Genomic DNA, 25,745 nt, shown 5'->3' on the forward strand with positions numbered 1-25,745 from the left:
GTATCTTATAAAAAATATCATCAAAAAGGAGCAGCATATATATCTCCATATCCCATTATCATAGCTTACTGTAACTCTTATCCAAAACTGCAGATGGCTTGGGGTTCTGGAAACCTTCCATCTTAGAACACTTTTTTGACATTGTATTAATATACGCAATATGTCTTGAGTTATTTTTGGGTAATAAACTCAATAATTCTAATTTCCACGTTGACGGACAGTATGGTAGCCCCAAGTTTTCCTTGTTTATTTAGATGACTGGGTGTGAAATATATTAAAACTCTACGATTCAGCAGATTTTTGAGAGAGAGACTCAACTAAGTCCCTATAAATGGCAGAGTTCATAAACCGAGGGTAAGAGTCTCTGAGCATTAACATATAAATCTGGAGTTGTGCTTCATCAAAACTATGTTCTGATGGTTCCAGCATATTCCGGTTGATAAGTTCCCTTACTCTGGAATCCAGGCTGACCTGTAAATAAAGAAAACAGTTGTTAAGAGCAGTTGTTAATCTTCTCTATTGAAAATTGTGGAAAGGAGTTAATGCGACCATAGTGGAACTGAAACCTATGTAGGCATTATGTTTCAGAACTAATGAAAGTAAAAATAATGATAAAAATAGGCCTTTCTGCTCTGTTTTTGTCTCACGGTACATTGACCTAATGATTATGATGTACACTAATGACCTAATTATATATGCACTAAAATTATTTGCAGATGAAGGAGAAACTTTTACCTTGTGCAGAATGACAGGATGGTTTTATAGTAGGCTTGCACCATAAATATTAATAATAAATGATAAATAATAATAATAATAATATGCTGGGCTGCCGCAGCCACTCTGGGTAGCTCCCAACTGCCTTCAAATGTTTAAGTATAACCTATTGGCTATATATAGGCACCTATCAGAGACTAGAAGACCCTCCTACCTACAATTAGACACCCTTGTAGGTTCAAAGTGCTTCAGCCAGACTAATTTTGGAATGCCAGACTAATTTTATTCCTTGACAGTTAAAGATTTTAGACCTACAGCTCACAGAATTTCAAATGTCACACTTTCCCCTCACTATAATTTTGCTCCTTTCATCTCAGATGACCACCTTTTTTCCCTGAAAGAGCCCCCCAAAATTTTCAGCAAACTGAAAAACTTGTTATGAAATAAGAATAGAACAGCTTAAAATAAAAACCAGTTGATTTTTTAAAAAAACACACCCCAACCCACTAGCTACCTACCTGAATGGAAACATCTTGAAATATCAATTAAATCTTTCATTTTAGATTGTTGGCTTAGTCTCCTTGAAATCGGGTATACGTACTAGAAAATAGTGTGAAAAGGGTTACAAACCTCTTTGGGAGAAAGAATGGAAATATAATCTTCATATATTAGTCTTGCTTTCTCTTGAATGATAGCCTTGTTGGATTCCTGCTTTAGATCTTCGCAGGCCAACCAGAAAAGCATATTTTCTTCGCTGAATTCTGTCCGAAGGAACTCCCTGAAAGCGTTTCTACCTGCTGGCGTTCTCATCAATTTGTCAAAGGACTGGCTCCAGGCACTCACTTCTTCAAGAGTTGGAGTTGAGCTGTAATACGAATGAAAAATAGAGACTGGGCATTACCAAGTTAAGAGTACAAGAGGAGAACTTTAGTGGGTGATAATTGTGTAGAAATCAGGAGATTAAATGCATGCTATGGCATGCAGCAATACCAGCCTTACCTTTCCAAGTGGTGAGGAGACAGATGCAGATGACTGACTTGCCAATTAAAAATATACCCTGTGGCAGGTTACTATTTGAGTAAACGACTTTCTAAATTCATCTTATTAATGCCAGCAGTGTTAATTATTGGACAGAACAATACCATAGACTGCTACAGGTGTGCCTCACCTCTTGTGTGTGGGCTGAATAATGAGCCAATTTGGGGTGATTTGGGAGGGTCTTTCCTCGCCCTGAGTTAAATGTCAATAATCCCTCATGAGCAGATCAGAGTGCCCACAGTCTCATATCACTCTGTACAAGATACGCCTCTTATGTGTCCCTATATAACATCTCTTACGTGGTCTTGTATAATACCTCTATGTTTCTCTATGTTCAGGGGCTTTTCAAGAAGTGAGGCTATCAAAAATGCTGCTTGAAGAGGTCTGGATCATTTTCTGTTAAAACAGGTTTTTTTCTGTTAAAATGTATTTTTAAGTAATACCGTAAGCATTATTTTAAGTTTTTTAAAACTCTTAAGTTGTTCTGCTTAAACAACATAAATGACAACAAAACCTCTTCACCTATTGGACACCTGCAGTGATCAAGGAGCCCAAGAAAGTAAAATCCCTCACTGCCTCCATTTCTTTCCCTCCTGGCAAATAGAAGGGGGAAAAATGGAGGCAGTGAGAGATTTTACTTTCTTGGGCTCCTTGATCACTGCAGATGGTGACAGCAGTCACGAAATTAAAAGACGCCTGCTTAGACAGCATCTTAAAAAGCAGAGACATCACCTTGCCGACAAAGGTCCGTATAGCTAAAGCTATGGTTTTCCCAGTAGTGATGTATGGAAGTGAGAGCTGGACCATAAAGAAGGCTGATCGCCGAAGAATTGATGCTTTTGAATTATGGTGCTGGAGGAGACTCTTGAGAGTCCCATGGACTGCAAGAAGATCAAACCTATCCATCCTGAAGGAAATCAGCCCTGAGTGCTCACTGGAAGGACAGATCCTGAAACTGAGGCTCCAATACTTTGGCCACCTCATGAGAAGAGAAGACTCCCTGGAAAAGACCCTGATGTTGGGAAAGATTCAGGGCACAAGGAGAAGGGGACGACAGAGGATGAGATGGTTGGACAGTGTTCTCGAAGCTACGAACATGAGTTTGACCAAACTGCGGGAAGCAGTGGAAGACAGGAGTGCCTGGCGTGCTATGGTCCATGGGGTCACGAAGAGTCGGACATGACTAAACAACAAAATAACAACAAAGGCTTATAAAGCCTATTGGAAAACACAAATAACATCCAGAAAGAAGCTGGAGTGCAGCTGCAAAGTGTTAAAAGATGTAATAGGAAGAGAAATCATTTGGCCACCACTTAATTAAGGTAAGGTAATATGGTAGACAAGCCCCTGTTCCCAACAGAAGGGATTATGTAGGAAAATTAATCCCTTTTACTTCCCCAATACAAATCTCCTGGACCTTTTCTGCAAATTGGTTGGAATACATTTTTTTGCATACCTTCAGCTGTACATAGATATACATGCCATTTTCAATGCTATACATGTCATGTTCAATGCTATATAAGTCACTTACATTTATAATCATATTGTACTACATTGGTTATGTGTTTAATAAAATATTGAATTCTTGCATTGTGAAAAACGAAGATTATGGTAAAAAGTGAAAAACATGAATTGCAAAAAAACTAGAGCTTACAGAACAAAACCGACTTCAGATATGAAATCAGCACGTTGAAATTAGGTTAGAACAACTGCAGGTGTCAATGCAACAAAATTTTTGTTCCCCAGTATATCAGAGTTGCATGGGCATGGGTTCTATGAAGTATGGCAGCTATGTGTGTGGCAACCACCTCCAGTTGTAGGAGTCTAAGGCTGCATACATATCAGGCATTTCCATCACCACCACCCCAAGAATCCTGGGAACTGTAGTTTATCCCTTACAGAGCTTCCCAGCACCCTTAAGAAATCAGTTCCCAGGATTGTTTCGTGTGCTGCACATGCTTTAAATGCATGTTGTTAGAAACAAAAATTAGTCTTATGTGCAATTGATTTGTTACCCAGCTAATTCTTACCTTTCTTCACAGTTTGGAATAGTGTCTGTTCTGAGTTCATGTGATGCTGCTCTTTCATCTTGATTCCTAACAGTAAGACTGCAAGGCAACGAGCATAGTTTAATCAAATTGAAATAAAGAAGTTTGCTGAAGCTTTGAAATTGTTCCTCTAGTTTTCAAACCTGAACATATGTTCTAACAAGTTTGCCCCAGTATAAGAACAGTGCGCTCCTATCACCAAAATATTTCTCTTGAATTGGGTATATTGAATAGGACATTTCACAGCAGAATTTAGCTCTATGACCTTGTCTGCCTTATCTGGAAAATGTGGGGAAAGAAAAGCTTTTCTGGTGCATGAAGCTGCTTCTTGGAAAACATATACAGTAGTATGAAATAGTGTACCAAGTGCGGTACACTAACCCAAGAAATGTTTAGCACACCTGAAAACACCTAATGCCACAACTGCTTCCTGTCCTGTGTCTTCTTTCTTGTGATTTTAAAAACAGAACAAAAACCCAACTTTATCCTGCTCCATATACAGTATATATAAAAATAATACTGTAATTTTTATTTGATTTTACTGGACAAGTATAAAATTATGACAATGCAGCCATATACATCCACATTTAAAGATTCCTCCAAATCTCTAGACTTCCGACTTCCTCTCCGTGGGTCCAATCATTAACCTTTTCTACTGCATCTTTTTCAATAACCCATATAACTCCATTATCTCCATAGTACTTGCTACATTACTAGTGTTATTGCATATTACTGCTTTAAAAAAATAAATCTGAATGGTAAACCATTAACTGCCCTGCTGCCTTTTGTTTGATTGCATTTAATTGCATTGTTACATTGCTTGTCTAAACATTATATATAAAAGACATCCTAGGAACGGAAATACTCAAGGCTGGGATACAAATGAAATAAAATTGTTCAACAAGACTATCTGTACCACCACTAACAAAGCTTATCTAGACAAAAATAAATTCTATGCAAAACAGTGTAGGAGAGCATGTTTCTTCTCTGCTTTATTTTTTGTATTTCTCATGCTTCTCAAAAAGACAGCTGTGGCCTTTTAATTTTGAAGCCACCTAAGAGAGACCATTTATCATAATTGCTTGGCTAAAAGTATAATTGATCCTGAATTGCTGATGAAAAGATGGAGCATAAGTTATGACTTCAGCCAACAAAAGCCCATCTGGTGACTGTTCTTTCTCCTCAGTTTCTCTAAAATGGTTAATTCCAACCCTACAAGAGCTTTCAGTATTGGAGATTTTGTAACTTGGGATACTATTTCTGTTCCTATTCATATTTTTCTTTTTCTTTGCAGCCCATTCAGGTTATTTGAGGAAATCCTTTCTATAAACAAAGATTATAAATAGAGCCTTGAATTGCCGTTTTTCAGATTTCTCCTTACTTGAAAACAGTAATTTAATTTTGATGGTAGAGAGAGGTTTTTTACTTGGGCAGGATGCTATTAAGTGCAAGTAATATTTTTAAGAGTCATGAATATAAAGTAATTCAAAACCTCCAACAGAGCAACTTCTTTTTTATACTTTCATTATATATTTTTCAATGGGATTAAAAAGAAAATGGAATAAAATGGCTGTGAATTTTATATCCAAGCTAAAGACAGTGAGACGAAAGTATGCCTGTTGTGCAAAAATCCATTGTGCTTTTATTTCCTTCTGTAATAGTTGAAATAACTGCACCTGAAGAAATCCTGTTGCCAGTCATGCTCAGTAACAATACTTGAAAGGTGATACTCTAATACGGTATTGCAGAAATGGTTACACTGGAAAATATTTTCAGCAGTAAGCTCTTGAAGTGAGCAACCATTTCCCAGGGGGTCGGGTGCAGCCAGCTTTTATCGGCCAAGGGTGGACTGGAGTGAAGCCTGGTACTCTCTGGTCTGCTCTCAAGCCCCGCTACTTACCCTGGCCAAATTGGCCAGGGTTCAAACAACTGGGTAGTGGGAAAGCCCGCCAATCAAAGCGGCCAGCCCAGGGATTTTTCACTGCCTGCCCCAGCGTTGCTCCCTGGGAATCTGAGATGACAGGCAGCAACCGCTGCCCACCCCTTGACAGGGTAAGCAGCCATTTCTCACCTACATCTGTCCAAGCTAGTTTCATGTTTCTGTAGCAATCCCACCCAATATGGATGACCCCTTTATGCATGCTTGAAAGAGTATTTGATATGTATGTTTTGTAGTCAGGACAAAAGCAGTAACTTTCCAGATTGATTGTATTTAAATACTGCTTTTCCTTCAAAGGAACCCAAAGCAGCTTATAAACAACAAATAGCAATAACATAATAGAACATCACAAATACAGCATAAAACATATAAAATAATTAACAGATCATCTATAATGCAATCTATAAAATGTTATTAACAAAGCAGCAACTAAAAGAATAAGCTATGCATTTATTAAACTAAACTAAGCTAAGCTAAACTAAACTAAACTAAACTAAGCTAAACTAAACTAAACTAAATTAAATTAAACTAAACTAAAGCTAAGCTCACTCTCCACACACCCATGACTCATTATATTTCACCCTATTCAGTTCATTAAAATACACATTTTGATTGAGACATACTAGATGTTATACTGACAGAAGTGTGGTAGTGTATGGTCATCCTTTTTATTGTGCATTCGTGATTTGTGTTTGTGATGAGATCAGGGTGGTTATATATACGGTCAAACCTCGGATCCCAAATGCCTCTGTTTTGGAACGTTTCAGCTCCCGAACGCCGAAAACACAGAAGTAAATGCTCGGGTTTTCAAACGTTTTTTGGAAGCCGGACGTCTGACGCAGCTTCTGCTTGAGTGCAGGAAGCTCCTGCAACCAATTAGAAGCTGTGCCTTGGTTGTTGAACATTACGGAAGCGAAACGGGCTTCTGGAATGGATTACGTTCAACAATCGAGGTTTGACTGTACGTACATACATAATGGTTATTTTTCTACCACCAGGCCTTGGGCTGATTAAACATTCTATATCTTTCTAAATGAGTATGTGGGAGGGGAGGTTATTGGACTGTTTTTGTTTTGTTATGTATTTTGTGTTCTCATTTTGTATTTTTATGTTGTGAACTGCCCTGTGATCTTTAGATAAAGGGCAGTATACAAATTTAACAAATAAATGAATGAATAATAATCCTGTTTGTACCTGCAAAAGTTCTGGGGCAGATGTACTGCTTTATTTGCAATTGGTGAATGCCCCATAGCTTCCAGCTGAAAACCTATAGCTTTTTATACCACAAATGTTCTATCTTATTTTATATCCTGCTTTTGTTGTGCTATAGTGCAGGAGTGTCCGTCTAGATGGCAATAATGCAACCGGGGAGGCATAGCAGAACAATGAATAAAGTGAAATGATGTGTGGATGAACAGGTATAAATCCACCACATATACACTATTATTGCATTAATGACATGTTGTAGAATCCACCCCTGCACAAAAACTAGTCAGAGGAGGGGAAGAGTACACCATTCAGTTCTAGCTGTCCATCTGTTTCTCAAATAGAAATCCTTAATGTGGGCATGACCTTGGGTTATAGGCTACAGGTGGCTTACTAAAATCAGCAACAAAAACTTTTAAAATCAGAACTCAGTAAGATGATTCTGAAGTGATCCCTATGCATCATTTTGCTGATTCTGTGCTGCCCTGATTGATTGCAATGAGGAACTGGATTATATAGACCAAGTGTTCTGGAGAAAATCATTATGTTCCATGCTGAATCCTGTCAGGATAAGTCCCAGATATGTCAGCATATGCACTTTAAAGATCCCTGCTAAGAATATGCTGTTCAGAAGCTTTCCTTTTGAAGATTATATGTGCTACTTCGTTCCTTTTCTCTGTGGTACAGTGTCTAGGTTTAGTATAGCCACAGGACAGCTAAACTAGAGTGAGGCTGTAGAGTGAGGCTGTATCCTCAGTGCTATTTTTCTAGAAAAAGAGGTGCTGGAACTCGCCCTGAACACTTCCCTTGTTCTCTTATAATGGCAAGGTGCTCACCTGAGAAGTGCCGGACCTGAGTTCTAGCTGAAAAAAAGCCCTGCATATTTTCAAATTATCAGCATTCTCTCGGTTTCTCTGGAACGGTGACTGGGTATCCACTCTTCCGTTTCTTTCAGCAATAGTTGTTTCATATTACTTTTCTCTTACCAGAAGTATGTGGCCCATTGAAGTTAGAGCCTCTGGGTATGGCCCTCTGAAATGCTTCCTTCCTTAATTAATGGAATCCACACATTGCGGATTATTATGAAGAGCTGTCCCCCATTAGCCAATGAGCCATCTAGCCCTGCTAGGTGAGCTTTTCTGGAGATACCTGGGACTTAATATATGTGAACCATTTGTTCTACTTATAAGCTGTGCCCCTTCCTAGACTATCTTTTCCCAAACTGGTCCCCTGCCGATATCGATAGATTTCAACTTACATCGGCCTCAGCGAGTGTGGTCAATCGTAAGGAGTGATGGGTATTGGAGCCCAAAGCATCTGACTGGGCTCAGCTGTTCTAGAATCATAAGAGTTGGAAAGGACCCTGAGGATCATCTAGTCCAACCCCCTGCAATGCAGGAATATGCAGCTGTCCCATACGGGAATCGAACCTGCAACCTTGGCGTTGCCAGCACCACACTTTAAACAACTGAGCTATTCAGGCTAAACATGTTCCTGCATTGACCTGCAGCTGAGAAGCACATAAGGTTTGAATGGCTCCAGCTCTGCTTGCATCTTTATGTATTTCCAGAAGATTTAAAGAACTGGAAGGAATGTTGTTTGGTGTTTTCATCTATGGAAAAGTAGGCAACAGCTGCATCTCCTCTCCTCCGCCCCTTGTAAAACTCATCTGATTACTCAAGGGCATGCATGGTGTCATCTTTTCCCCTTCTTCCCCCAAGAGCTTTGAATATGTTTTAAAGGCATACCAGGAGCAGCTGCAACAACAGCACCAACAGAAGCAGCAGGCGTTGGACCCACGGTTTTCAATCCCTGGCTGTGGCTGTACAGAGCTTGGTGTCTCCTGGGTCACAGATGCTTGCCTTTTGCGCATCTCCATCCGCTCGGATCCCATGGGCTGCATGAGGAAAAAATAGGAAGGAGGTTACACTCTGTGGAAAAAGCCCAGGCACCAGGTTTACTGCTTCAGTTTTAGTCTTGGCACCCAGTGGCTTTCCTAATTGTTGCTAATAGGTGAAGTGGCCTGTGGAGCAGACAGAAGAAACTGCTTCCTTAATTCATGGTCCTAATCAGATGAGGAATTCTGGGCCGGTAATGTCGTTAAGCCCACCGTGACTGTTTGTCATTTATTTTTAATTTGCCAAGTGCTTTATGATCTTCGTTTCATCCATAGCGCAATGCAGCAGAGTTTTTGAAAGAGCAGTGGAAGTGGGAAAGATTCCCAGGGCCCCACTCAGCAAAATGAGCAGGAGGGACCCCCCCCCACCCGCCCTGAGAGCAGCAGGACAGGGCTGGCTTGCCATCTTTCAAAGTTTGGTTTTCTACTCCGCCTTGTTGAGACGCAGTTAATACACATTACTATCTAAATGTTGACCATTTCAGTCTAAAATGACCTCATTGCAACACTGCCCAGGCTGCCCTTCTCAGGGTGCTCAGACACCTTTCTGAATGTCTTCATCCTGCCTCCACTGCCCCAAAAGGTGAGCTGGGCAACAGAGAAAAGGTCGCAGCAAGAATACTTCTTGTTTTAGAGAGCTTGAGGCAGAAACAACAACAGGTGCCTCCTCATCTCAGGCTGCCATGTCTATCTAGCCAGCATTGCCCATTATGACTAGCAGTAGCTCTCCAGAGTCTCAGGCAGAGGTGTTTCCCATTGGCTGCTACCTAATCCTTTCAAGGGGACATGCTAGAGATTGTATCTGGGGTCTTTGGCATGCAACACATGCACTATCCCTATGCTTTTATCTGAAGCAGCACATGAGAATACAGCACAATCCTATACATGTCTACACAGAAGAGCACTGAACTAGTGTTTTTGCTTGGCTGGAATGTGTCCTTGAACTCTGATAACAATTCTTGGTTCCCTGGTTAAAGGATAAAGAAGTGTGGGTGACCATGTGTAGAAAATAGCCTGCTGTACAAAGGTAAACTTTGCATTCATTGCTCTGCCTACTTTTGCTTCTGGTCTTGTCTGCCACTTGCACATGCCCTCCAAAATGTTGCCCAGATGGCCCTCAGTTGGCAAAAAGTTTTCCCATCCCTATTAAACATCCCATGTTTATTACACATACAGTCTTTTCAAATGGTCACAAGGATTATTTTGGGTTTAGGTAATCGTTCTCACCCTCTGACCTCGCTCTCCTGCATTCTCCCCTTCCCACTGCCAACCGCATGTACCTCTTTTTGCTGATTTACGCCACAATGAATTTGTTTAGTCTTTAAGCCGCCGCAATAATTCTCACTGCAACATATTTAACAGGATACGCTGGATATGCTTATAAGAAGTAATCGATACACAGGGGCGTAGCGAGCCGCCGCGACACCCAGGGTGGCAAATTGCCATGCACCCGGGGTGTGTGTGTGTGGCATAGCTACGTAACTTTCTACCTAGAGTCACTTTCTACCCGGAGTTTGTAGCTGGAGGTGCGTGGCTTTGGAGGCACGGGGAAGCGGTGATACCCCGGCCACGTAACAACGCACACGCAGCATCCCCCTGTGCATGCGTGTTACGTAGCAGGGTATCGCCCCCCCCGGCAACTCCAATCCACACACCTCCAGCTACAAACTCCAGGTAGAAAGTGACTCTAGGTAGAAAGTTACGTAGCGCACCGCGCCAAGCGGACTTTTTTTACCGGGAGGCTCGGCTTGGGAGTCGTGGGGGTGGGGGTGCCAAGTGGCACCCCCCCAGAGTGGAACCTGGGGCGCACCGCCCCCATTGCCCCCCTTTGCGATGCCCCTGTCTATACATCAGAAGATGCCATGCGAAAGTGAACAAAGAGGAGAATAGCACTTTTTAACAACAAACCCATCCATTCTTATGCAGCAACAGAGGACCCTGCACACTTGCTATAGGTGCAATTGGACCACTGTGGTGTAGCTGACAGAGAGTTGGAGTTGGACTGGGGAGACCCAGGTTCAAATCTCTGTTCAGTCAACCAGCAAGCTCTTGGGAGACCTTGGGCCTGTCACTGTCTCTCAACTTGCTTCTATGATTAAATAAATGAGCTTAGCAAACAGCCCTGTGAAATGAAAACAGTGAGGATTCTGTTAGAGATCTGTTGCCCGCCTTGCAAAAGCATTTTTATAGACCACTCTCCAATCAGGTGTTAATTGTGGGAAAAAATAACCTGAAATGTCAAAAAGGGAAAGAGAAGAAAATCAATTTGATCTCAAACAAAGGCCCACATTTCTCTGTTGGTTCTCTCCTTGTTCCATGTTAGCCCCTTTGTCGAGAGAAGGATTCTGTGAATGGTGCATACGCAGAGCCTGCTGAAGCTGAAAAGGGCTGTGTGTGTTCAAGACTGACAAGATGATTGGCCTGGCCTTTATTTTCAATTGTACTTTGGCTCTCGCAGTAAACGAGAGCTATAATAAAGCAGATGGTATATTGTTCGAGGTGGCTTTATTCCTGCTTACTTTTGTTCCTAAATTAAGCAGGAACTGGTCTTGCATACATATTCAGGGAGCACAGGTTTTTGGAGGAAATAGAGGGGGAAATACTGTTCAGGTCACGTGCCTCTTTTGTGTCCTAAACAAATGAAGTTTGCATACCTTCCTTGCTATTGTTGCTGTGGTTCAGGCTGAGGTTTCCTTTCTGTTTCTGACAAAGGCCAGTGCACTTTAAATAACTGTACTGCAAAGAGAAATTCAGTATCTGCAACTTAGGATCAGCCTGCACAGCAGAAGACCATTGCTTATGAAATTTCATTTTGATTTCACTTTTAGTTTGTATACTGCCTTTCTATGTTGCTATACACAAAGCGGTTTATAAGCTGTAAGGTAAAGGTAAAGGGACCCCTGACCATTAGGTCCAGTTGTGACCGACTCTGGGGTTGCGCGCTCATCTCGCATTATTGGCCGAGGGAGCCGGCGTACAGCTTCCAGGTCATGTGGCCAGCATGACAAAGCCGCTTCTGGCAAACCAGAGCAGCACATGGAAACGCCGTTTACCTTCCCGCCGGAGCGGTTCCTATTTATCTACTTGCATTTTGACCTGCTTTCGAACTGCTAGGTTGGCAGGAGCTGGGACCAAGCAATGGGAGCTCACCCCGTCGCAGGGATTCGAACCACCGACCTTCTGATCAGCAAGCCCTAGGCTCAGTGGTTTAACCACAGCGCCACCTGGGTCCCAAGAACAAAATATACAGTTCAACAAAACCCATACTGGACCCTGCTTAGCTTGGCAAATATGCTAGCAGCTAAGTCATAAAAAAACTAGGACTTTAAAATAAACAACTTACATCAAATAGAGGGATATTCAATATTCCATGTATTATGCAATAAAACTAACTTTCAAATGGCAAACTAGGACACATATCCAAAGCATAATCACATTTAACTAGCCATAAATCAGGGATGTGGAACCTCTGGTGAAATAAATAAATGTTATTCATACCTCGTCCATTTGGCTGGGTTGCCCCAGCCATTCTGGATGGCTTCCACATGTTGTACTACAATCCCCATCATCCCTGACCATTGTCCACAGGAGCTGGAGTCCAACAATGTCTGGAGGGCCACAGATTCCCCATCCCTGCCATTTCAGGTAGATGCTGGTTTGAGACACTAGAATCTTTTCCTGAATCCATATATTTGCATCCCCTTTGAATGAGAACACTTCCCTCGTCTTTCTGGGCCCCTGTTGCTCCCTAACTTACCTTCAAGCAAATGTACAGAAAAGTAGACAGAAGTATACAGGTTGGCAGAGGATGGGCAAATGAGTGGAAACGAAGGAGAAAACAAAAGCAAAGCCAGAAGAAGCACATCTCAGCAGAGAGATTTGGGGTTGGTCACATTGCGCAGCTTGCCAATCTCTCCACAGGCAAGGCATCCTGTTAGAAGCAGAATTTTGCAAAGATCGCTTTACCTCAGGAGCAAATCTCCCTTGCTTGATCAAGATGCCAGCCCATTTGAAAAGAAGAACCTCTGATAATGTGTGAATTAACAAATGGTTAACTCACTGAGAAGTTAGAAGCGTTCCTTTGTTTCTGAAGCTCTTGTTTATTACACTCACAAACATGTTTCCTTTAATTCCCTAAAGCCAAATCAGCAAATCACAAAGGCAGATGCTTACATTGGAAAAATTGGTCTAATTTAATTGCCAGCACTTGTGACTACTTGTTAATTAAAAGGAAGGATGTGCTTAATTGGCTGCACTGGCTGCCAGTTCGTTTCTGGGCCCAATTCAAGGTGATCACGTTAGTGTTCAAAGCCCCAAATATCTGAAAGACTGCCTCCTTCCCTACAGACCCTGCTAGGTGTTAAGATCAGTAGGGGAGGAGGGGTGGGACTCTCGGAAGTTCCACCTCCCTCAGAAGTTTGGAAGTGGGGGTGGCCCGGGAGAGCATATTCTCTGTGGCAGCCCCTAGGTTGTGCCTCCGCACAGAGGAGTGTCTGGCTTCTTCATGATACTGCACAGCTTTTAGTGAATGCCGAAGAACACCTGACCTGAGTTGTGGGTTTTTGGGGTCCACCTTATTCCTGTGATTCTAATATGATTTAACTGCTTTTAGTTTTAAATTTTAAATTGCTGTAATTTGCCTTGGGTCCTGGCTGGTCAATTTGACGATGAATTTGCTAGATTAAGATCTGTGTGCATCGTTCACTTTCTCTGAATTCATAAAGTTGACGCAGTCTTTGAAGGTCCTCAGTGGCACCCTGTGCAAGGTGAAAATTTGGCAGCCCCCTCCTCCTGCCTCCCATTCTGCTCACACAATGCTGCTGACCAGAGCATAGAGTACAGTAGCCAAGTTAAGACACAGGTATTACCAGTGAATGAAATTACCAAGACTGAGGCTCCCTTCTGCAGCTGCTCCTACTGTCCTGATACAAGGAAGCTGACTGCACAATGCACAAAGGAACACTATTTACAGTATTCATTTTTATCTATGTATGTCATTTACTTCTTAGCACTCCATCAAAATTCATCCCAGGGCAGGGTTTTTTTTAAAAGTAAAAATATAGTGAAGTAAAACAATACACATAATTAATAAAGCAGCAGCTAAAAGATAAAAGCTTTAATAGCATGGGTGAATGTTTAAAAGGTGTTTGCTGGGGTATAAAACGGGGGTGGGGATAACATGTCCTTCCTTCAGTTCTTGTCGGTCTCCAATTCCCATCAGCTCCAGCTCACATGATCAATGGTCAGGGATGATAAGAGTCATAGTACAACAACATTCAGAGAGCCACAGGTTCCCCATCCACAATGAAAGCAACAGGCAAGCCTCCTTGGTAAGTGTTGCCCAATCAGAGAGGCACGGCTGGAAAGGCTCAGCTGTGGTGGTCAGAAAAGGGCCTGACAACCTAAGGCCACTGGCAGGTTGACATGGGAGATGCTTCTTCTTAAGGGTACCTGTGTCCCAAGAGATTTAGATAGGGAGAGAGAAGCTGTGGAGCTCCAGATATTGTCAGACTCCATCAGCCTCAGCCAGCAAGGCCAATGGGTAGGGATGGTGGAAACTGGAGTTAGCATTCTGAATTAGGCTTGGAAGTGCACAGGAGGCTCAGGAAGTTCTTTCAAATCTGGCAAAGTGGGAATTGAATGACTGGTCCCCACTAAAATCCTCACTGTTGTGCAAATTGTAGCTTCTGAATAACCCTTGAAGGTAGTTGCACACATCAGTGCTGTCAGGAGACTGCCAGAACATAAATGACTGTGGCCAGTCTATTCCCTATCCAGGAATTTTGTGCAAGACTGGGTACCACAGACCAAGCTGTCAAGCAGTTGGAAACTGTGATTCATGGTGGAAGAGAAATCTTCAGTTCAGTACAAATATGGAAGCCTCATATTAAAAAGTTATAGAATACCAGAAACTAGGTTGCCTACGCCCAAGTATGATGTTTTCAGCTCTGAAAAGCTTTGTTCTTCTGCAGGCATTATAAGCATTGCTTTACATTTCAAAGGCAATGCTAGTCAGAACTGCAACACCCACCCACACAGTCACAACAAGAGGTACACTGCCCTATTCACTAATAAGCTTAAGCTTGCATTTGATTTATCCACGATCTATTTGACAGCAATCTGACAGCATGAAGAGGGTTTAAATGGGGACAATTATGTGTTCAAATGTAGGCTGCTTTGGAAAACTGGCTAATGTAGATACTAACTCTGAACCTTCAAGTTATTAATTTTATTGGAACTATACATATATTTATATTTTTACTATTTGAAGGTCAGAATGTAAAATTAAAATCAAGTCCTTAGGTACATAGGCTACTTCTAGATGACCTGTTTATTGAACATTTATGCTGATTTGTTTGCAAAAGTTTGCAGGGAGGTTAGATGGCATTGGCCAAGATTATCCTCAGTGGTCTGGGGTGCAGGCTTCAAACCCATAGCTGTTTATTGAGCATTCATTCTTTTTTGCTTGCAGGGAGGCAGCGCCGTCTTAAGCGCCCCTGTCGCCATGGTGCGCCGGATCTCTCCGGTGCCCTTCCACCCCGTTTCCCAACGCGGTGGGCGGGTGGGCGCGGCGGTGCCGCACGGCGGGTGGGCGGGCAGACACAGCGCGATCTCTCCGGCGCCCTCCCGCCCCGTTTCCCAGCGCGGTGGGCAGGTGGGCGCCGCGCGCAGCTGCACAGCGGACCGGCGGACCGGCGGGCGGGCACAGCTCACGGCGCCCTCCTGGCGGGCCGGCGCCATGGTGCCCTGCGCCACCGGGGGTCTACGGTGAGCCGGCCCTGCAGGGAGGTTAAATAGCATTGCTTCAAGCAAGTGTTATCATACACTTTCCACTGTATTTCCCCCATCACTTTCCTTACAGCACAGAAAAATCCAGTGCTGAAGGGGAAGTGGGCTTGTTGTGCAAGAGCAGCAAATCAGGTTTAATTGTGCAACCTGAATTTGCTTGTAGTTGATTAAATCACACCCCAAAATGCAGCAGGCTTGACACACTTGTGTGTGTGTGTGTGTGTGTGTGTGTGTGTTTAAGGAACTCTAAATGCGGAAAAATCATTAGCTAATTTGTCAGTCACTGAAATAGTTACATCTGAGTGTACTGCTTTAGTTAAACTCACTTTGAGTGGATGGGTGTGGGCATGTGTGGTTACGATATATAGACAGTATTAATTGCTGAATAGATTTATTTTGTGATTCTATGAGGCACTTGATAATTAACAAGATGGAGCTGAGCAGACAGCTGTTGAAGCCGATGTTCTCAACTGACTCCTGTCAAGGTCTAATTCAATGAGCATTCTGTTCCCCAGGCTTTCTTATGAATGGCCTCAACAAAGCCAATTTCACTGTAGTATGTTGTGATTCACACCAAGCAATCTGACAGCTCATAGTGGGTGCTGAAATCATGTGGCAGTGTATGAACCATGACTCAGATTTGATTGTATTAAGTGCTGAAATCTGACTCTGATCAAATAGAAACCGACACTGTATTGGTCAGCGTGGTGGTTTGCCTCAGAGTGACTCATAATGGAGTGCACAATCATTGATTCATATTCCTTTGCCTTTTGAGTTGGAATCCTCTGTTGGAATCCTCATACTGCTATGCTAGGGTATGAGTCCACAGGTGAATCCTAAATTGCATGGGGGACCAGGTATCCTGTGTCCAATCCAGCTTGCCCAATGGGAAGGCGTGACTCCCCTAAACACAAAGGAGATGCTGATGTGCATTTGTTATGACATCAACACCTGATTGGCAATTATGCAAAGGATGTTAGTGCCACATACGCTCTCCACGTATGCTCTTGTCCCAGCTGCCAAGAAGGGTGCCAACTGCCAAAGCCTAAATGCCACATGGGGCAGAGCCAAAGAGAGAAAGTGCTAGGTCAGATCCAAAGGTCCCACAGACTGTATCTTGCACATGGGCTGCCAGTTTCTCACCCATGGACTGTCCCCCCAATGATAATTTGAAGGCTTTGCGAGGTCTCCAAAGCTGGCCAAGTGGAGCTTCAGGAGAAAGCCTGAAGGAAGTATGTTTTGCAAAGTTGAGACATCTAAAAGAGCCAGTTAAAGGTAAAGGGACCCCTGACCATTAGGTCCAGTCGTGACCGACTCTGAGGTTGCGCGCTCATCTCACATTTTTGGCCGAGGGAGCCGGCGTATAGCTTCCAAGTCATGTGGCCAGCATGACAAAGCCGCTTCTGGCAAACCAGAGCAGCACATGGAAACACTGTTTACCTTCCCGCTGTAGCAGTTCCTATTTATCTACTTGCATTTTGATGTGCTTTCGAACTGCTAGGTTGGCAGGAGCTGGGACCAAGCAACGGGAGCTCACCCCGTCACAGGGATTTGAACCGCCGACCTTCTGATCAGCAAGCCCTAGGCTCAGTGGTTTAACCACAGCGCCACCTGGGTCCCTAAAAAGAGCCAGTTACTGTCATAATAAAACAGAAAATAAGGAAGATTACCAGGTACGATAATCTCTGTTTATCCGTTTTCAATAGTATGTTACAGTATGACAAAATAAAGTAACCTCGTCTACAGTTTCACTAATATTATCCTTCTAATGTTTTCAATGCCATGTTTTAAAATGAGTTTAGATTAAAATCAGTGGCACAATCCAAAATTTAGTTATTCCAAGGACCACATTAGACATGAGGCGGAAGATATCAACAGCAGCCGAGCGATTGGTCTTTGGATCTGGGTCATGGATCCAAGATACGGGTTCACCCTTTTCTTCTGCACCATTTCCCCAGTCTGAATATTCTGACTTGTGAGAAAAGGATTCCTGCTGGACTAGATGGACCTTTGGCCTGATACGGCAGAGCTCTTTTATATTCTTAGTGCCATCTTTGTTTGGGTTCTAAGCCTATTGATTTCAGCATGTTGATTTCTTTGGTTAAAATCTCTCTCTCTCTCTCTCTCTCTCTCTCTCTCTCTCTCTCTCTCTCTCTCTGTGTGTGTGTGTGTGTGTGTGTGTGTGTGTGTGTGTGAATGATGACAAATTCATGGAGAATGAGGCTATCAATGGCTGCTCATCACGATGCATTAACAGATGGTGTGACATTGCTATCTCAGCTCCCCAACACTCTGCATCCCTGGTGGTTACTGAAAGGGGTTGGGACAAGGCAGTGAGGTGCTCGGTGTGGGTGCAGGGTCAGGAGCATCAGATTGTCTCCACCACTGGAGCACAACTCTCAGCTGCCTTGCCCCTCCCCTTCGGTCACCTGCTTGTCATTTCTGCCATGATGGCTATGTTCTACTTCCACTGTGTTATAATCAGAATAGACCCATCGAAATTAATATACAGTACCTTAAGAGTTATATCCATTAATTTCAGTGGCTCTGCTATGAGTAGCACTGACACTGGATGCAATCTATTGCAAGTGTGTTTTTCTGCGAATGATTTCGAAGCATAATGCTCCTGCTGTTATTATGAAGCTAAAGAAGCCTTCATATATATGAAGTTAATTTTGCTCTAATCTGCCTTGGTTAGAATTTGCCCCAGGAGGTGGCATAAAAGGACTTTCAATAAATATCAGAAAAATCCACGTTAGGAAAATGTTTGTGTCTGAATATTTCCAACAGAGTGTATAATAGTAATTCAATGTGTGGTTGTTGCACATATTGCAGTAATAAATCAGACTATTCCAATTACTATAAAAAAACCTGCTTCTTTCTAATATCCCCCAGCCTTCTATTAGGTAGGCAAGATTCCCCATAAAAAGACTTGTTCAGAACTTTTAAAACCATTTAGGCTCATCGTCTTTTTTTCTGCTATTTTGAAATTTTAACTCTCAAGGTTATTAAAAGGTTATCTGTTATTCATATTTTTGTATTGGAACTATGATGATGATGTGTAGCGTAGTGACAGCCCTTTAGGAGCAAGTTTATTCTACAATTTATTTTTTAATAAAAGACTCCAAAATGTAGAAAATCATTAGTGGGCCAGTAATATTCTTGGTGCAACTCATGTTCATAATTGTATTTGAATGAAATATTGTAGTTCAGCTGCTGGAACATCAACAATTTAGCCACAGAATTGACTTTTTAAAAACACCCACTAGGTACTCTTTTCACTATGAGGTGATGGCCAGTTTCCCTGCAACGTGACACTGTATAATTCATGACTTGCATCATAAAAACAACAACATAACCTCCAAAGTATTGGAGTGGGAATAGAAGAATGGAGCAGCTTTAAGACATGCTATGTTATATTACCAGCTTTTCAATTGTCGAGGTTCCACTGCAATAACTGGCCAACTGGTTGAGCTGTGCCCCAACCCCAGATTGTGTATGCACCAGTATATAGTCAGAAAACTTCTGACCGCCAAGCCTATTGCATCCATACAACTAGACAGACAACATAGAGCCACTTGGTGTTGTACTAGGACCAGGGAGACCAGGGTTCAAATGCCCACTCAGCCATAAAGCTCACTTGGACTGGACTAGTCACTATCATTCAGCCTAACCTTCCTCATAGGGTTGTTTTGAGGATGCAATGGAAAGGGGGAGAAGTGTGTGTGGAACTTAAGCTCTTTGGAGAAAATGTGGGATATAAATGTGCATATGTATGTGATATATATGGTATCAGACATAGATTGTATTGTATGGTTAGTGGTTTTCATTTCACTCTGGCTTATGCTGTGTTGCATACTTCGGATATTATCTACTAATACTGAAACTAATGAATGGGTTTTGACACTGTAGGCGTGATCCAGAGCAAGTTGAATATATGCAAGTCCCACTAAGGTCAATGTTCTTAGAACAATACTCAGCTGAGAATCATGCCAACCCCAAGTTGGCCACTGAGGGCATAAGCCGGACAGAGATCTGCAGCCAGTCCTGGTTTTGTATGATGACATTTACAAACCTATGCTTTACATTTTAGATGTATACTTTAAAGGCTTAGGCAGATACCCCTCATGGCCATGATTTATGTGCAAACAAGGTATTAATATATGACTAGTCATGTGAGAATGTCAATAGCTAAACTACCCTTCACCGTTTAAGAGCCTAAATAATAGGGATGTGCAGTTAAATGAACTTATTCCTGCAATTATGAATCCACCCAGTGATTTATGCATGTGAGCCTGTCTATGTGCATTACTCTGCTTAGCTTGGGGGGTTTGCGCTGCCTGCTTTTGCGTCCAAAATACTCCATGTAAACTAATTTTAACAGGCAATGAGGGGTCCCTGCGGCCTCTTTCCAAACGGCGCCCCCTGGCGTTCGGTTCCAAGGGACTTTGGCGGAAGAAGCGGGCAAAGATCTGGCTAAGGGTTCGCTTACTGCTTGTCCTTTTGCTCCTTAACTTTAGAAAAGGGGCAGCTAAGATCACGTGCTGGCGAAAACAAGCCCCTCCAGCGAAAAAGCAAAGCCGAAAAGGATGAAATTGACTCGGCTCCAATCTAGACCGAAAGCCTTCCCGGAATGAAGCCGACAGGTAAGGCGGGAACCGGGGAGGAGGCAGTTTCCCCGCGAGTGGGGAACTGCTACCCGCTGTGCAGGAAAGGCGGATGGAAAGGAAAAAAGAGACCTTCGCTTTCTCAACCTTTCACGCCCGGTTAAGTATATGTGAATATACATGGACGTAACCAGGAGACTTTTCCAATCCGCTTCCATTCCCAGCCCTTTTGCGGGTTCACGAGGATCGCAGCGTCCCGATGGCCCGCAGACCTGACTTTCACTCAGGCAGCTTCTTATTTGGCCTCGAGGAGAGGCTCTCTTGCAGGGCTGGATGGACGGAGAGCCCCCCGCTGACCTAGGCAGGATCCATTCAAGCACTTGGTGTTTGGAGGACTCTTTGGGTTGGAGGACGGGGAAAATGCCAAGCCAAGCGCCCTGGGGTCACCGAGCCTCCACCAGCCAAGCTCCCGTAGCGGGGATCCAGACTGCCTTCTACCTGGTCAGGGATATGGATCCCTCTCCATCTACCCTTTCTCATGGTAGAGCTCACTCCTATACCGCTTTCCCCGTTCCTCAGCACCAAGGATGACAGAGCACCTGTTGCCAATGGCCATGCCCAGCAATGCTCCCCATCCCGCAGCTGCTTTCCAGTTGAGCCTACCCCCCACCCCTCAGGAGGAGATGCCTACACGAAGCCCCCTCTCCAACCCCCGAGACACTCCACTTGGCCTGCTTCTCTTCCCGGACGGACACCCCTTCGGAAATATTACTCCACCCTAGCACCTTCCCTCCCCAGAACGGATATCTTCCTCCGGGCAGAGCCTCCAGGTCCCAAGAACCGCAAACACCTGTGGCATGAGGCTGGGCGACTCACCTGTGAGCGCCTGCCTGAAAAGCTCAGGAAGCCCATACCAGCCCAAGTGGTAGGAGAGAGAAGTCGCCCCTGCAAGCTTTACTTACCGGGGGCTTCTACCAGTGCACCAGAAACACACACACACACACACCATTCAGGACTAGACACCGCCGAGCCTGAGGCAGCTGAGCCCGCCCAGGCGAGCCTGAGCAGCTCCCCGTCCGGTCTCGGTGCAGAGTCCGAGGGGCTGCCGGGTACTTACAATTTCCCCTTCGATCTCCGGGGCCGGGTGCAAATCTTTGCATTGCTCACATCCGTTCTCAGCGGGCTCCTCAGCCGGGGACGGCAGCTCGCCCGCCATGCGCATGCGTCTCTCTGCTTCGCCTAGGAAGCCCGGGCTGCTGGAGCGTCCACACCCGGGCTCGGTCCCCAACTTCCTTTCTTCTCAGGCACCACAATGTCCAGGTGGCCGCCTATTCTCCACCCCAGCGCCTTTCTGGTGGACGTGGAGGGGAAGACACGGACTGGAGGGGCCGGGAAACGGAGCCCGGGGACCCCAGAGAGAGACCGTCCTCGGCCAAGCAAGCTCCTGCTCGCCTCCGCTCGCACGATTCAGCACCCTGGACAGCTCCCGGCCAAGCGCTCTCTGCAGCGCGCCGTCATTTTCCCGCCTCCCTCGCCGGCTCTCCCCTCTGCCCGCCCCCGGAGAAGCGCCCCGGCTGTTGAAAACACCACACACGGGCACGTGCCCGCGCGGATGCCAGCCCGGGCAACGGACATCTGGAGCCACAAACATCTGCAGCAAACACATTGTGAAAACAGATGGGAGGGAGGGGGGAGGGGAGGGGGTAGCGAAGAGGGAGGCTCCGGCTTTGCTTCGGATCTCCCTCGGGGAGGAGAAATAGAGGGGTAAACAAGGTGTTTGTGCAGGAGAGATGAAAAGACAGAGGCATTCATTTTGCCTGTCACAGCCATCCGCTCCCCTCTGACATCCTGACCGCTTTATCAGACGATCTAAACGGACGGAAGAACCCCCTTGAATACGGGCAGGGACGTCTCCTTTCACTAAACCTCATGGGGGCTTGTTTTCTCTGTTAAGAAGAATAAATCAAATGCAATGTGGAAGAAATCGCGGCATAAATTGGATCTGGAGAAAAAGCCTCGCCTACCCACCCCTCTCCCCACAGCACGCTAGGTAGGCTTAAGTGCTAAACGGAACCCTTAAGAGCCTCGGTAAGGGAAACGCGCGATTGTAAGGGAAAGTCCTGCCCCAGATTTGTTTGCGGAGGCGAGGCGGGCAAAATCGCCTTGCGAAGAGGCTGGCATGGAAGCGATCAGGTGATGCAGCTCTGCCAAGAGTCGGCTGCTGCTTTCAGGCACTGTCTTTCCTGCCTCTCTTTCCAGGGCTTCCTGGCTCGCTCTCGCAGAGGGCGAGAGAGCAGCGCTGTTCTCCCCGAAACTGAAATTGATTCGATGCATAAATAACCTGGGCGTCACTTCCTCCTGCTTCTCGGGAGCTTGAATCAGGGCTCCCTGGTTACCGGCAGAGGCGAGCGCGTTCATCAAGGCAGCCGCGGCGACCACGACAGCTCGCATCCTGTTTGGATTGGCTCGGAAACCCGAGATTCCGAGGAGAAAAAAAGCACCGCCGCCACCAGCTTCTTGTCCCCACCGCTTCCTAGTCTCACGCCTAGCTCAGAAGCCGCGCTGCCCTTCCAGCTCTGGAAGGTCTCAAAACTGACCCCCACCCCCCTAAATCAGCTGCTGGGACTCGGGACCTATTTACAAGCACCTTTCGGATCCGGGTGTCATGATGTCATTGTTGCTCCACTCCATACACTTTCACTCCACGTCCTGAAGTTGCAACAAACGAAAAAGTGCCTCTGAACAAGCCTTTCCTCTTACCTTTTCTCTGAGGAACACAGCCCCTGATACAAAACACCGGGGATAATTGGGAGGCCCTTTGTGGTAGAGGAAAGGGTTAAAGCCAAGCAAAAACTGTCCTCTATAACCAGGCCTTTGGCCTTTAACTATCTGTGTGGCCTTTTGGAAGTGGGCGGGATGCTTATACTGTATTTCTTTCTTTTCTTGGTTTCAGTCTATCTATTTGGGTTTTTTTTCCTGTTCGTTTTGTTGTTTGTAGGTCGTTTTGTAAGCCAGAAGAAAAAGAAAGACTAACAGATAATAATAATAATAATAATAATAATAATAATAATAATAATAATAATAATAATAGAGCCTTGGCTCAGTCTCAGAACTTGGTTTACTTAAGAGTCATGTGCAAAGTGGCTCTAGCTGCTCACTGAGGCTGGCTCCTGTATTGCCTCAGTGGGGTGATGCAGCAAATGTTGGGCTCCTGACCCTTCTGGGTCAGCCCATTTATTCGTTTATTATTCAATAATTATAGCAAATGGATTGTGTGAACATCTCTCAAACAAATGTACATACATAGTCCCAGTTCACATTTAAGGTGAAATGTATGGTGAGCAAAGGCACACAACTACCTGTTTCCACAGCTCAATGTGTGATGCAGCCTATGCTCTGAGACTATGTGTGATACTGACAGTCAATTGTTGCAGCCAGCTCCATGCAGCCGGCAGCCTGTTGAGGTCAGCGAGTGAATTCTAGACAGGCTTGAGCACCATCACCTTTCTGTTTTTGAAAACCAGCTATTAGCTCCTCCATCTTCAGGGGCTGTATACTTCTGAATGCAAATATGTTTGAGGACAAGCAAAGGTGAAGGCTAATGAATCAGAGTGTTTTGTTCCATATGTTCTTACAGGTATGCTTTCCTATTTAGAAACAAGTGTGTTGCACACAACCTACTTAAAAAGAGGGGATTTAGATGTGGATGAGCTGCTCCTATTTCCCCCAGGGGGATCCTGTTTAAACAAGTGGTACTCACATCACTGTGCTGTTTTGAGAAAGTCTTGTGTTTCCTGAATGCTGCTTCTTTACATTTAGAGCATCTCAGGGGCTCCGAGGAGCTGCAGCTGCGTAAGGCCAGCTCTGCCAAGAGGCCTCCTAGTAAGGCGTCCAGCGGACCCAGAGCTGCCGCTTCCCTCCGGAGCAGAATCCCTGTTTGGAAGGGTGAGATGTTAGAGAAAGGGGCAGCTGGCAGGGATGGAAGGCATGAGTGGTAGGCTAAAGGTTGAAAGTGTGGCCTGGACAAGAGAGGGAAGCTGGGAAGAAGGACAGAGAGGGATTGGAGAATCTAGGGAGTTGGGTGAAAACATGGACAGAGAGGGGAAGGAAAGAGAGAGAAATACAAAACAAAAATTACCAAGATGCCCAGCTAGCCTGATCAAAGTTGCTTAGCTTTAATAGTACAAGCCTAACCATACCTACTCCCTGCAAAAATATGAGAGGCCCCATCAGTATTGGCATTCCACAGGCTCTTGAGGACACACATGCTTAGCCTAGCATTCCCTGAACTTGAACTTTCTGATCTAATTGTTTTTGAAACTCTTTTAAATTTTATGCTTTACACTGGCATGTTTTACTGTTTATTTTAGTTATGGATGTTTTTAATGTGTTGATGGAATTGTTTAACTGTGTATTTCAATTATGCATGGATTTTATGATTGATCTTATATTCGTAAACTGCTAAGAAGCCGTTTTGGCATGCAAGCAGTAAACATATGTCAGGATCCTCTTTCAGTTTAAGGAAGAGGGCCTGGTACTGGCAAAAAACTGTGTTTGTTTAAACAAGAATCATGTTAATATAAAGCATGATAATCCAGCACCAACACTTCTCCTGATCACTTCTGGGACACTTCTGCATCCTATCTTCTGCATCTCCTATTTCCAGATATGGGCTTTAGCACTCAGTTGGAAATTTAGAAAAAGTCCTAAGAAAAAGAACGTACAAAATGGCCAACCTCTTGTATCTAAAATTATGCGACTTCATGTGGTGGCTGCCTCTGTCATTGTTGCCCTCTGCTGGGCATATGTTTGGTTTGATCTGATGGTGCCCAGGCATGTGTGCTGGTGTGACTATATTTCACTGAAAACCACCCAAGGAGCTTGATGCTGAATCATCCAAACTGTGTTGACAGAATCTCCAATACCAGCTACAGTGCAAATGTATAGCCATCACCTCATGTTTAAAATATTTTTAAAAAACGGAACTTGCATTGAATTGCTTCAGTTTCAGAATACCTGAAAGATCATCTCACCCCTCATATACCCAGACAATCACTGTTCTCTGCAAGTGAGGGCCTCCTGCAGATGCCATCTTATCAGGAGGCCTGCTCTCGCGTCCCCACAACGTAGAAATTGGGCATTTAGTGTTGTGGCACCTATCCTCTGAAATTTCCTCCCCTCAAATATTAGACAGGTGTCATCTCTGTTATCTTTTCATTGCTTACTGAAGACCTTCCTCTTTCAATAAGACTTTTTAGTCAAGATCTTTCCCAGTCTGCATCTGTATTGGAATTATTTTAAATATATTTCAAATATATTTTACCACTGGTAGTTTGCCACCCTAGACTCCTTTGGGAGGACAGGAGGGCTATAAATAACATAACATAAAATAAATAAAATAAAATAAAATAAAATTGATTACAATGGAGACTATTCCTGTTTTCTGCTGCCTACAACTTTAGAACTTTCCATCCAAATGTCATTCATTTTTCAGCTACTACCCTAAG

The 25,745-nt window shown here is 44.1% G+C and overlaps 1 protein-coding gene across 1 annotated transcript; it reads right to left on the bottom strand.

Moving 5' to 3' along the window:
* Nucleotides 1–282: 282 nt before the first annotated feature.
* Nucleotides 283–21,454, bottom strand: RGS20 (regulator of G protein signaling 20). Its single transcript, XM_035125482.2, has 5 exons — nucleotides 21,356–21,454; nucleotides 8,694–8,842; nucleotides 3,783–3,860; nucleotides 1,345–1,579; nucleotides 283–471 (listed from the first exon to the last, which is right to left on the bottom strand). The coding sequence occupies exons 1-5, from the start codon at nucleotides 21,452–21,454 to the stop codon at nucleotides 283–285; spliced, it is 750 nt and encodes a 249-aa protein (XP_034981373.2).
* Between the last annotated feature and the right edge of the window lie 4,291 nt (nucleotides 21,455–25,745).

Source organism: Zootoca vivipara, chromosome 8, assembly GCF_963506605.1.
Source record: "Zootoca vivipara chromosome 8, rZooViv1.1, whole genome shotgun sequence".
NCBI lineage: Eukaryota > Metazoa > Chordata > Lepidosauria > Squamata > Lacertidae > Zootoca > Zootoca vivipara.

Bases quoted from the DNA above. Each gene is read 5' to 3' on its own strand.
- RGS20 (XM_035125482.2), bottom strand. From the start codon at position 21,454: ATGGCGGGCGAGCTGCCGTCCCCGGCTGAGGAGCCCGCTGAGAACGGA. The intron at 8,843-21,355 runs GTAAGTACCCGG...TTCCTCATGCAG, and splicing joins CGGAGATCGAAGGGGAAATT to CCCATGGGATCCGAGCGGAT. The intron at 3,861-8,693 runs GTATGCCTTTAA...GTTGCCTTGCAG, and splicing joins TGTTGTTGCAGCTGCTCCTG to TCTTACTGTTAGGAATCAAG.